At 36.6% G+C, this 12,055-nt stretch overlaps 1 protein-coding gene across 2 annotated transcripts in view; it reads right to left on the reverse strand.

Annotated features, from left to right (window-relative positions):
* STK3 (serine/threonine kinase 3) overlaps nt 1–12,055 on the reverse strand; it is a 273,495-nt gene that overhangs the window by 108,457 nt on the left and 152,983 nt on the right. For both annotated transcript variants that reach the window (XM_045077977.1, XM_045077978.1), the window contains one exon: nt 6,430–6,555. In XM_045077977.1, the coding sequence (XP_044933912.1) occupies nt 6,430–6,555 (126 nt within the window). The remainder of the gene's footprint in view (nt 1–6,429; nt 6,556–12,055) is intronic.

A 12,055-nucleotide genomic window follows, 5' to 3' on the forward strand; every position in this document is an offset into this window, starting at 1 on the left:
AAAGCACATTCAGAAAATAGTGTTTAAAAATCAAGCTGCAGAAGTGACTGGAAAATCCTTTGTTAAGACTTCAGAAAGAGTCAAGATGGGTTAATAGGGCTTTTAAGAAGCTTAAAAACATTGCCCCATAGCAATCTTAGCAGGAGCCTAAGGTAAAGAAGCAATTATTTAAACCAAATATGTGAGCATCATCTGTTCTAATGGAGTGAACCACAGTAAGATTTATAGGACACCCACAATGGGTTTTTGTTCTTGTTTTTTAGCCAAAACATCACTAGCATAGTCTCAGTAGAACAGAGACAGCACAAAATGAAAAGAGGACTTTAGGGGCACCTGGGTGGCTCAGTGGGTTAAACCTCTGCCTTCGGCTCAGGTCGTGGTCTCAGGGTCCTGGGATTGAGTCCCAAATCGGGCTCTCTGCTCAGCAGGGAGCCTGCTTCCCTGTCTCTGCCTGCTGCTCTGCCTACTTGTGATCTCTCTCTCTCTCTCCCTCTCTCTGTCAAATAAATAAATAAAATCTTAAGAAGAAAAAAAAAAGAGGACTTTGGACCCTCAGACTTCTACAGGTAGGAAGCAGGCTGAGAAAACGATTTAGTTCAAAATATAGAATAGCTTCCATGAAAAAGGAAGAATGACAGAGAATAGAATCAAGAACTCAAGAGGGCACAACAAAAGGTTGGAGAGAAACAGGGCAGGAATAGAACTGAAATATTCAAGGAACTTCTAACACTTTCTTGGCTGGATTCTAAAACTGCCATGGAGTACTAATTAATGTGCCTCCTGTCCTCATTCTTTTTGAACAGAACTATCTATAGTGATAATCTAATGCCTGAGTCCCACCGTATACTAAGTATGTGGGGCAGGTAACTAATCTTTAGCTTGTAAGTCTTCAAACTGAAATGAACTAGACTGAAGGATTCTCATCTCTTTCTGAATGTGATTTAGAAGATGAAATCCTGGAATGACAGCTGGTGATGTAAAGGGATAAAATGTAAGAGTAAAGAAGAGACAGTGCCTAAGAGGAGGTGAGTATACCCACTCCGTCCATGTGCAAAGAATGTAAGCCATTTGCAACTACAGGACAGTTCCTGTTAGTTTAAGACATGCCCATAAATTCTTTGAAATTTTCCCTGAAAAGGTAGAGCCCACTTCTCTGCTTAAGTGTGAGGCAGACTATGTGACTTGTTTTGATTGTTAGTTGAACTTCAGCTAACACAATATTGTTTTTAAGTGTAAAGTGATTCATTTAGTACGTTCACAATGTTGTAAACCAACACCTCGATCTAGTACCAAAATATTTTCAATACCCTAGAAGAAAAGAGTTCACTCATCAAGCAGTTACTCCCCATCTCCAGTCTCTTGCAAGCACCAACCTGATTTTTGTCACTGAGGATTTATCTATTTCAGATAATTCACATTACATGATATAACTTTTTATGTCTGGCTCCTTTCACTTCATGATATAAGGTTTATACATAGTATCATATATCACTATTTTATTTCTTTTTATGGCTGAATAATATTCCATTGTATGTATATGCCACAATTTATCTACTTTTGTCTATCGTGAATAGTGCTATGGACTGTTTTCAATTCTTCTGGGTATATACTTTTAAGTGAAATTGTTAGATCATATGGTAATTCTGTTGAACATTTTAAGGAACTACCAAACTATTTTCCATGAAAGCTGTACCATTTTATATTTCTATCAGCAGTGTATGAAGGCTCCAATTTCTCCATATCCTTATCAACACTTGTTATTTCCTGGTTTTGTTTGTTTAATAATAGCACACCTAGTACGTGTATAGTAATATCCCATTGTCGATTTGATTTGCATTTCCCTAATGACTAATGTTGCTGAGCTTCACTTCGTGTGCTTGTTGGCCCTTTGTATACCTTTGGAGAAATGGCTACTTAAATCTTTTCCTTATTTTTCAATTAGGTCTTTCTCTTGTTGAGTTGCCAGAGTTCTTTACATGTCTTGGATACTAGATCCTTACCAGACACATAATCTGTAAATATCTTCTTCCATTTCATAGGATATCTTTTCATTTCTTGAAAATATCCTTTAACATATAGAGTTTTATATTATGATCAATTTTTCTTTTTGTTTTTTTTTCTTTTGTTACTCATGCTTTGGTCATCTAAGAATCTATTGCCAAATCCAAAGTCAAGAAAATTACTTCTGGTTTCCCCTAAGTGTTTTAACATCATATTTAGTTTGTTGATCCATCCAATCAGATCTTATATCAAAAGGCCTTTGTAGATGATGAGTGGTAGGGGTCCAAGTTCATTCTTTTATATGTGGCTATTCAGTTGTCCCAGTACCATCTGTTTTTTCACCAAAGAAACTCCATACCTTTGTTGAAAATCAACTGGCCATAGATGTATGGGTTTATTTCTGGACTCTCAATTCTATTCCATTGGTATATATATTTATCCGTATGCTGGTACCACATCTGATTACTACAGCCTTATGTTAAGTTTTTAAATTGGGAGGTGAATACATCAACTTTGTTCTTTTTATACATCAACTTTGTTCTTTTTCAATATTGTTTTAGCTGTTTGGGGTCCCCTTGATCCATCTGAATTTGAGCGTTGGCTTTTCTCGTTTTGCAAAAAAGATCAATGATATTTTGATAGGGATTGGATTAATCTGTGAATCCTTTGGAAAATATTGTTATCTTAACATTATTAAGTCTACAATCCCTTTATACAGGATATCCTTCTGCCGATGTCGATGTCGTAAGTACTCTTTAATTTCTTTTGGCAATGTTTTGTACTTTTTCACTATACAAATCTTTCACCTTGCTTAAATTTATTCTGATGAAAACATAACTGATTTTTGTATGTTGATCTTATACCCTGAAACTGTGCTGAACTTGTTTATTAGCTCCAGTAAGTTTAGATGTTTTTGAAAGACACCATCCAGGAAGCTTCTCTAGCCCAGGGGCCCAAAACAAAGGCAAATCTCTGTGCTGGTCCCTCAGGGAATGACCAGGCAGGACAAAATACAAAGCCACAGTTTTCTGAGAACAAGGTTCTTACCGCTCCCCCCACCACCCCTCTCTGCTGCTGTTCCCAAGGCTGCTGCCAAGCTAGAAAATGGGAGGTGGCAGGCATGTAAATCTGTGAAGGCATAGGTTCTTGGAGCTCCCCACTCCACCACTGTCCATGACCAGTAACTTCTTTTAACAAATCAAATGTGGCAGAAGGGACAGTGTGCAACCTCTGAGACTATGTCATAAAAAGCACTGAGATTTCCTCTTGGATCACTTACTCTAAGACAAGCCAGCTGCCATGCTGAGAGCACTCTCGAGTAGCCCTAGAGAGAGTCCCCCATGACAAGGAAAGGAAGCTGCGCACCAATAGCCCTATGGGTGAGCTATCTTAGAAGACAGTCATCCAAATAAGCCATTTCTGAAATAACTGATCTACAAATATCATGAAATAATAAATGTGTATTGTTAAGTTGTAATAAGTTGTAATGTGTATTGCTGCTAAGTTTTGGAGTGTGTGATATTTAAAGCTGAGACTCAAAAGATAAGAACCAAGTGACTCCAGTACTCAGGAAGAAAGGTTTCAAGCAATGGAGGGAAAGGTTTTTGGCCACATCAGAAAAAAAAAAAAATTGAAAAAAGGCAGTCTCTTCAATAAGTGGTGCTGGGAAAACTGGACAGCTGCATATAGAAGAGTGGAGCGGGGTGATTCCCTTACACCATACACAAAGATAAAACTCAAAATGGGTAAAAGACCTCAATGTGAGATAGGAATCCAACAAAATCCTAGAGGAGAACACAAGCAGTAACCGCTTCAACATTGGCCACTGCAACTTCTTTCAAGACACATTTCCAAAGGCAAAGGAAACAAAAGCAAAAATGGGACTTCATCAAGATCAAAATTCTGCACAGCAAAGGAAACAGTCAACAAAACAAAGAGGCAACCCACGAATGGGAGAAGATATTTGCAAATGACACTGCAGATAAAGGGCTGATATCCAAGATCTATAAAGAACTTCTCAAACTCAACACTCTAAAAACAAATAACCCAGTCAAAAAAATGGGCAGAAGACATGAACAGACACTTCTCCAAAGAAGACATACAAATGGCTAACAGAAACATGAAAAAGTGCTCAACATCATTAGCCATCAGGGAAATACAAATCAAAACCATAATGAGATACCATCTTACACCAATTAGAATGGCAAATAAAACAGAAAACAGCAAATGTTGGTGAGGATGTAGAGAAAGGGGAACCTTCTTACACTGTTGGTGGGAATGTAAGCTGGTACAGCTACTCTGGAAAACAGTATGGAGGTTCCTTAAGATGTTAAAAATAGAACTACTCTACAACCCAGGAATTGTACTATAGGTATTTACTCCAAAGGTACAGATGCAGTGAAAAGAAGGGGCACATGTACCCCTATGTTCATAGCAGCAATGTCCACAACAACCAAACTGTGGAAGGAACCAAGATGCCTTTCAACAGATGAATGGATAAAGAAGATGTGGTATATATATACAATGGAATATTACTCAGCCATCGGAAAGGATGAATACCTACCATTTGCATCAACACGGATGGAACTGGAGGGGTTTATACTAAGTGAAGTAAGTCAAGCAGAGAAAGACAATTACCATATAGTTTCACTCATATGTGGAACATAAGCAATAGCACAGAGGACCACAGGGGAAGGGAGGGAAATCTGAAAGGGGAGAAATCAGAGAGAGAGATGAACCATGAGAGACTATGGATATGAACCCCAGGAAACAAAGTGAGGATTTCAGAGGGGAGGGGGTAACATGGTGATGGGTATTAAGAAGGACACGTGCTGTGATGTACACTGGGTGTATACACAATTAATGAGTCTTTGAACACTACATCAAAAACTAATTATGTACTATACTATACTATAATGATGTACTAACTGAACATAATAAAAAAGAAATCAAAAGAAAAAATAAAATAAATAAAAATTAAAAATGTGAAAGAAGATCAGTCATGCTGGAGCTCAGCAGAGGAGAGGAAAATAGTGAAGAAAGATATCACTGAAGCAGCAGAAAATCACCGAAGTGACTATAGCAAGGTATTAAGACTAGTAAAAACTGGTAAGCTCTGGAGTCATCAATGGTTCTTTATTCATCAAAAATGGAAACTGGTCTATAATTACGTAGGGAAGACAGAACAGAGCCAAACAATCAATTGCCACTGACAGCTAACTGAAGGCAGTTTACCAGCCCAGCACTCATATGAAGCTTGCATAAGGTAAAAGCAAGGCAGATGGGTGCAACCACAGAAGGGCAAAAACTAGACATTTTTGTGAATATAAACTTATCAGAAATTATGTAACTCTGATAAGTCAACATTGCTTATTTCTGAAGCCCTGGTAAACATCTGATTGAAAAGTGAGCATAAAGCATTAATGAATGAACATGGGAGCTTACAAGTTTTCTATTTTTATTCTTGGCTCCTCAATAGCTTTGTGAAATTTGGTAAATCACTTCTCTCCTAACCTAATTCCACTCATCTGCAAAATGGGATAATAACATATATATGTGACCAATCTTTTTTTAAAAGATAAAATGAAATAATATATGATAAATAATATATATGGTATATGATAAATATATGATAAATAATACATGATAATATATGATAAAAGTGCTTTTAAAACTATAAAAAAAATCTAGAAAAAAAATCAACATTTACAAATGAGTAATCAATAACTGTACCTACCAACACACAGGAACCTAGGGTGGGAAGTAGAAAGCCTTTTGAATGCAAAAACCAAGGCCTTTACCTCATTCCATATCACTTATTTAACTTTATAGAATTAATACACAATCCCACAGCTACAAATAAAATCATCTTTATAAAGATGTTATTTAAAATTCTAAATGGTGGATTCATTAGTAAAAATCTTACATCTATAAAATAAGTTTAAAACATCTGTCTCAAAGTTGATCAAAAATCAACTCTGCCAAGATGCACACTAGTTCTTGTCCTGGGATACCTTATGACACAAGGTTTAATAATTGGTGAAAAGGGTAAAAGAATTTCAAGAAATTCCCATTGGATAACTAGTCTCTGAAATTGTAACTAAATGTAAATTAGCAAAATAATACTATTTGTGTAACTATAAGATTAAAACAAACTTCTGTGGGAAAATGTAATACTATCAATAACATTTTCAATCAGTAAAAAAATAAAATATTTATGTTTTCAGATTTTACAACTATCTGAATACCAAGAGGTATTCATCTCTGGATCCTAAACCAGAAAAAACTGTACAATTTAAAAGAAGGAAAACATCATTAGTAAAGAAGAGAAGCATTAGACATCATAAAATGTGATACATAATTATGTTATTTTGTTATTAAAAATGACTCAGAAGGAAAGAAATTGACTTTTTGAGGGTATTTACGAACCGAATTTTCTTCCTCCTCTTCCAATTCTCGCTGCTGCTCTTCATGTCTTTTAGCTTTGATCTCCATAGCTTCTGTGATCAGGTCTCTTAAAATTGACACAGGCTTTGCATTCTTGATAAAAGGATGCTGGAAAAGTAAAATTCAATGGTATAAATTCAAAAGATTTCTCTGAATGATAACCAGAGTCTGGAAGTTTTCCTTCTGCTTCAATTTTTTGAATGATAACTAAAATACATTTTAAAAAGGCATAAATGCTAACCAGGATCATCAGCTTCAATGACTGTTCTTTCAACCAGAATTAAATGTATACATTAAGAAAAGAGAATATTTCAGCTGCTTTAGAAATTAAGATTTTGTTTTTAGGTTTAACTTGATTCTAGAAAACTATTAAAGCACACACACAAAACACAATCCTATTAATAAAACTACCTTACCCTTAAAAATATAATTGTCCGAAGGAAGTATAAATTAGATACTGAAAAAGATAAGAAGAACTTTTTACCGAGTGGTGATCTTCAGTTACCAGAGAGAGGTGAGTGGTGGGGATTAAGGAATGTACTTGTCATGATGAGTATCGGATGTTGTATGGAAGTGTTGAAACACATATTGTACACCTGAAACTAATATTCCACTGTATGTTAGATAACTGAAGTTTAAATAAAAACTTTTAAAAATTAAAAAGTAATTAAGTAAAAGCTCATAAAAATAAGAGATTGGTGATATTACATATGAAAATAAAATTATTTTGGTAATACATACAAATTTTAATTAACCTTAATAAACTGACAGTGGTGAAAAGGAGGGCAACTACTTCATTACTTCTCTTATATATATTTTTTTACTTTATTATCTTTTAAATAATATAATCATCCCCAATAGCAAAATAACAGCAATAGAAGAAAAATACTTTTCAGAACATACAGTCTCATTTCTATAGTACGTATAAAACTTTTAACTTCTTTTTTTGTATTATTCTGATCTAGCTAAAGTATTTGAGTTTGCTTTTATAATTCTGATAAACAGAAGGGAAACCACAAGAACAGGCCTGTGTTTATGGACACTGGGGAGGCTATGTGCTTAGGGTGAGTGCTGTGAAGTATATAAACATGGCGATTCACAGACCAGTACCCCTGGGGCTAATAATACATTATATGTTAATTTAAAAAAACAAAAAAGAATAGGCCTGGGTTTTCAATGACTTTTTTTTTTTTGAGAGAGAAGGAACAAACACATGACTTAGCAGGAGGAGAGGCAGAGAGAGAGAGAGAGAGAGAATTTCAAGTAGGCACCACATGGAGTCTGGAGCATGGAGCCCAATGTGGGGCTCAGTCTCACCACCCTGAGATCATGACCTGAGCTGAAATCAAGAGTCAGATGCTCAACTGACTGAATCACCTAGCACCTCTTTGATGACTTAATGAGGGGGGCTGGGGAAGGGTGAGAGAAAGTAAAGGAACAAGTACAATTTGAGACAGACAACCTTTTAAGGCAGCAATCAGCTTCAAAATGTAATTTTCATAATTATATGTCAATAGACAGTTATTTTAATAAAGATCAACAGAACATAAAAGTGTTTCCTCAGGAAAGAAGAGGAAGACCAGACATTCTCAGATGAAGAAAAACTAAGAATTTGTTACTACAGACCTACCTTAAAAAAAAGGCTTACAGGAAGTCCTCTAGACAGAAAGGAAGTAATAGAAGGAAGGACTGTGAAACATTAGGAGAAAGAACAATGGGAAGAGCAAAAATAGCGTAAATACAATAGATTTCCCTTTTTCTCTTGAGTTTTCTCAATTGTTTAAAGCTTAGAGCAAACACTATAACACAGTTTGATAAAGATCTTAAAGTATGAAGAGAAAGTACTTTGACTACTGTAAATGGGAGGGACAACAAGGTAGATAGTTTCTACTACTCAGCTGAACTGGTGAAATGAAGAGTAAGTCACATGCCACAGGAGTGCACAGTAACCCAGGACACCATCTGTTCCAGCCAAGCCCGGGGGTCAATACAAATAATGGCAGACCTCAGTCAACCTCACATGATCACAGAAGAACTTCCTGGGGCAGAAGTTGACTTTAGGTTGGAGGCTGCCCACCAGCAACTCTAGTGCCACTAGGCTGAACTTGAACCCTGTCCTTTAACATCTTTGGGGTTTCAATTAACTCATCTTTTGAAAACTACTATGAGTTAACTAACAATTTCAAAGGATCCTTTCAGCGTATGATTCTTTAAATTTAAGCAATTATTTATGCTATGCCATGGAGAATAAACCACCATAACAATTCAGCATGAATTTCCTTTTAAAAACTATTTCTTTTTCAGGGTCTAGAAATCAACACAGTATCACCTTCCAGGTAGGCTACAGATGTGTCCACTAAAACTTCATAGTAAGACTGTCCTCTGAGAGTCATAAATCAATTCATAATATGTAAGGCGTGCAAAACTCCTTTAAGGGACAGAATGGCTTCTAGGCATCTACCAAATAAGACTCAAACGAGTCTAATGAGACTCAAGATAATTATTCTACGTAATACACATGCAATTTTTAAAAAGATTTTGTTTATTTATTTGACAGAGAGAGAGATCACAAGAAGACAGAGAGGCAGGTAGAGAGACGGGGGAAGCAGGCTCCCTACTGGGCAGAAAGCCCAATGTGGGGCTCAATCCCAGGACCCCAAGATCATGACCTGAGCCAAAGGCAGAGGCTTATCCCACTGAGCCACCCAGGCGCTCCTCCAATACACATGTATTAAGCACCAGATTCCAATATATGATATGCACTTATGGGAACACCATGGAATGATAACTAGCCTAAACGAGGATGAGAGGAAGGCTTCCTGGAGGAATACCTAGTTTGAATTAGAAACAATTAAAAGAGTAAGAAGGAGTCTGTTTGTGAATGGGATTTTTAAACTAGGTTGTGGTGGGGGAAACAGTGTGAGAAAAGGTACAGAGGATTGAAAAGGCATGGTCTGTATAAGGAAACTACAAGTCTATTACTTCAGAATTTATACGGGAAAAGAAAGGAGTTAGCAAGGGGTCAGTTAAGAAGGTGTGCCAGGGGGATGCCTGGGTGGCACAGTCAGTTAAGCTCTCCACTCTTGATTTCAGCTCAGGTCTTGATCTCAGGGTCATGAGATCAAACCCCACTGCAGACTCTAGGCTCAGAATGGTCTGCTGGAGATTCTCTCTCCCTGTGCCTCTGCAGCTCATGATTGTGCATGCTCTCTCTCTCTCAAATAAATAAATCATTAAAAAAAAAAAAAAAAAAAGCTAGACAAGGAAGAGTACATTGTAACAGAGAGCCTTGAGCAGTCAACAGTAGCTCAATAGAGAAAAAAATCAAGAAAGCCAATACTGGCTCATAAGCACTATACAAAATTAGTTGCACAATTTACTCTTATTATAAAGAAAGATGTTTGAGCCAAACCCAACTAAAAACTAGAGGGTAACAGAGCTTGTTAATGTAGCCCATACAGGTCAACCTCTTGGGCAGAAAACAGAGTGGAGAAAGAGTGGAGCTAGGGGGCAAATGAAATAACCTACCACAGTCATGTTCACGGTATGATCTTCAGTGAGTCATTTAACCTTTCTGGGCTTCAAGATCATCATTCACAAAAATTAAGGAATTATACTGGAATATTTCTTTCTTTTTTTTTTTTTTTAAAGATTTATTTATTTGAGAGAGGGAGAGAGAGAGAGAGCAGGGAGATGGGTAGAGGGAGAAAATCTCCAGCAGACTCCCCACTGAGCACAGAGCTCAATCTCATGACCCATGAGATCATAACTTAAGCCGAAACCAAGAGTTAGACACTCAACTGACTGACTGATTGAGCCACCCAGGTGCCCCTGGAATATTTCTTAAATGCTTTTTTTATCCTAAAAACTCAAAGTAAAACAAAAACAAAAAACCCAGAATTTATTTTCTTTTTTTTTTTTTTTTATTTTTTTTTTTTTATTTTTTTTTTTTAAAGATTTTATTTATTTATTTGACAGAGAGAAATTACAAGTAGATGGAGAGGCAGGCAGAGAGAGAGAGGGGGAAGCAGGCTTCCTGCTGAGCAGAGAGCCCGATGCGGGACTCGATCCCAGGACCCTGAGATCATGACCTGAGCCGAAGGCAGCGGCTTAACCCACTGAGCCACCCAGGCGCCCCCAGAATTTATTTTCTTAAGATCAGAAAAGATTATGGACCAAAGTCTGCAAAGAAATATTTGTTACATTATCTAAAAATCAGTTACCAGATATATTTGGATTTATTTTCACCATCATTTTTTGTGTTATCTGTCCCATTTTTTCTGTTTTTCTTTTCTCCCCACTCCTTTCTGGCCTTCCTTGGAGTTGATTAATTGAGATACTCAACAATATCAATCAACCCTTGAGTTACGTGCTCAAAATTCCTTTGAAATGCTGACAGTATTTCAAAATAAATGTTTCAATTAATTAATTTTTGAAAGGTAATCCCTACATATAACATGGAACTCAAAAGGCTCAAAAAGCATTCAGAAAAATGTATGTCTCCATCCCACTCCTGTTTCTCAACCATGCAGTTACTTTCTCTGGAGGCCAGTTTCTTGATTATTTTTCCAGAGCTACTCTACTACAAGCTCTGACACGGGCATATGCACATGATTTATATACGAAAGACATTATGGGGACGCCTGGGTGGCTCAGTCAGTTAAGCGTCTGCTTTCAGCTCAGGTCATGATCCTGGGGTCCTGGAATCCAGTCCTGTCTCAGGCTCCTTGCTCAGCAGGAAGCCTGCTTCTCCCTCTTCCTGCCATTCCCCCCTGATTGTGCTTGCTCTTTCTCTGACAAATAAATAAAATCTTAAAAAAAAAAAACCAAGAAATTATAATGAAATATGTAATTGTATTCTTTATTATTTATATGTTAATATAACAAATTGGTGGTTATATATGACTGAGTGAATATTATAATGAATATAATAATATAAATTACAATGATATATACATATATGTATATATATTCTGCCAATCTGCCAATGGCAGAGGAGTGATTCTGCCAATCACTCCTCTCAGTGGATCTTAGATCGCTTCCAACTTGTTGACAGATATGTATGTTGTTTCCAATCCTTTGCCATTACAATGTACTATGAATACTTTTACACATAAGTTATATCACACATGGTTAAATTTTTCTGTAAAACAAATTTCTAGAATGTAATTGCTGGGTCAAAAAAGAATTAATTTCCGGGCGCCTGGTGGCTCAGCGGGTTAAGCTGCTGCCTTCGGCTCGGGTCATGATCTCAGGGTCCTGGGATCGAGTCCCTCATCGGGCTCTCTGCTCAGCAGGGAGCCTGCTTCCCTCTTTCTCTCTCTGCCTGCCTCTCCGTGTACTTGTGATTTCTCTCTGTCAAATAAATAAATAAAATCTTTAAAAAAAAAGAATTAATTTCCAAATATCAAGTCTTATTATTAGCTTAGAGGTCTAAGCCAATTTGGTGGAGAAAATAAAGACACAAAAACCTATTAAAACGTTAAATTATTTCTGACTGTGTTAAATATCAAGCCAGATTAAGAGAAAAAAAAATTCCTGGCACTCTGAATATAAAATCTACTCATAACAGGAGTACTAAAAGGACATAGGTAATCTTGGAACCAGT

The sequence above is a fragment of the Mustela putorius genome, unplaced genomic scaffold (assembly GCF_011764305.1).
Source record: "Mustela putorius furo isolate JIRA1106 unplaced genomic scaffold, ASM1176430v1.1 tig00000228_pilon_pilon_pilon, whole genome shotgun sequence".
In the NCBI taxonomy this organism is placed as follows: domain Eukaryota; kingdom Metazoa; phylum Chordata; class Mammalia; order Carnivora; family Mustelidae; genus Mustela; species Mustela putorius.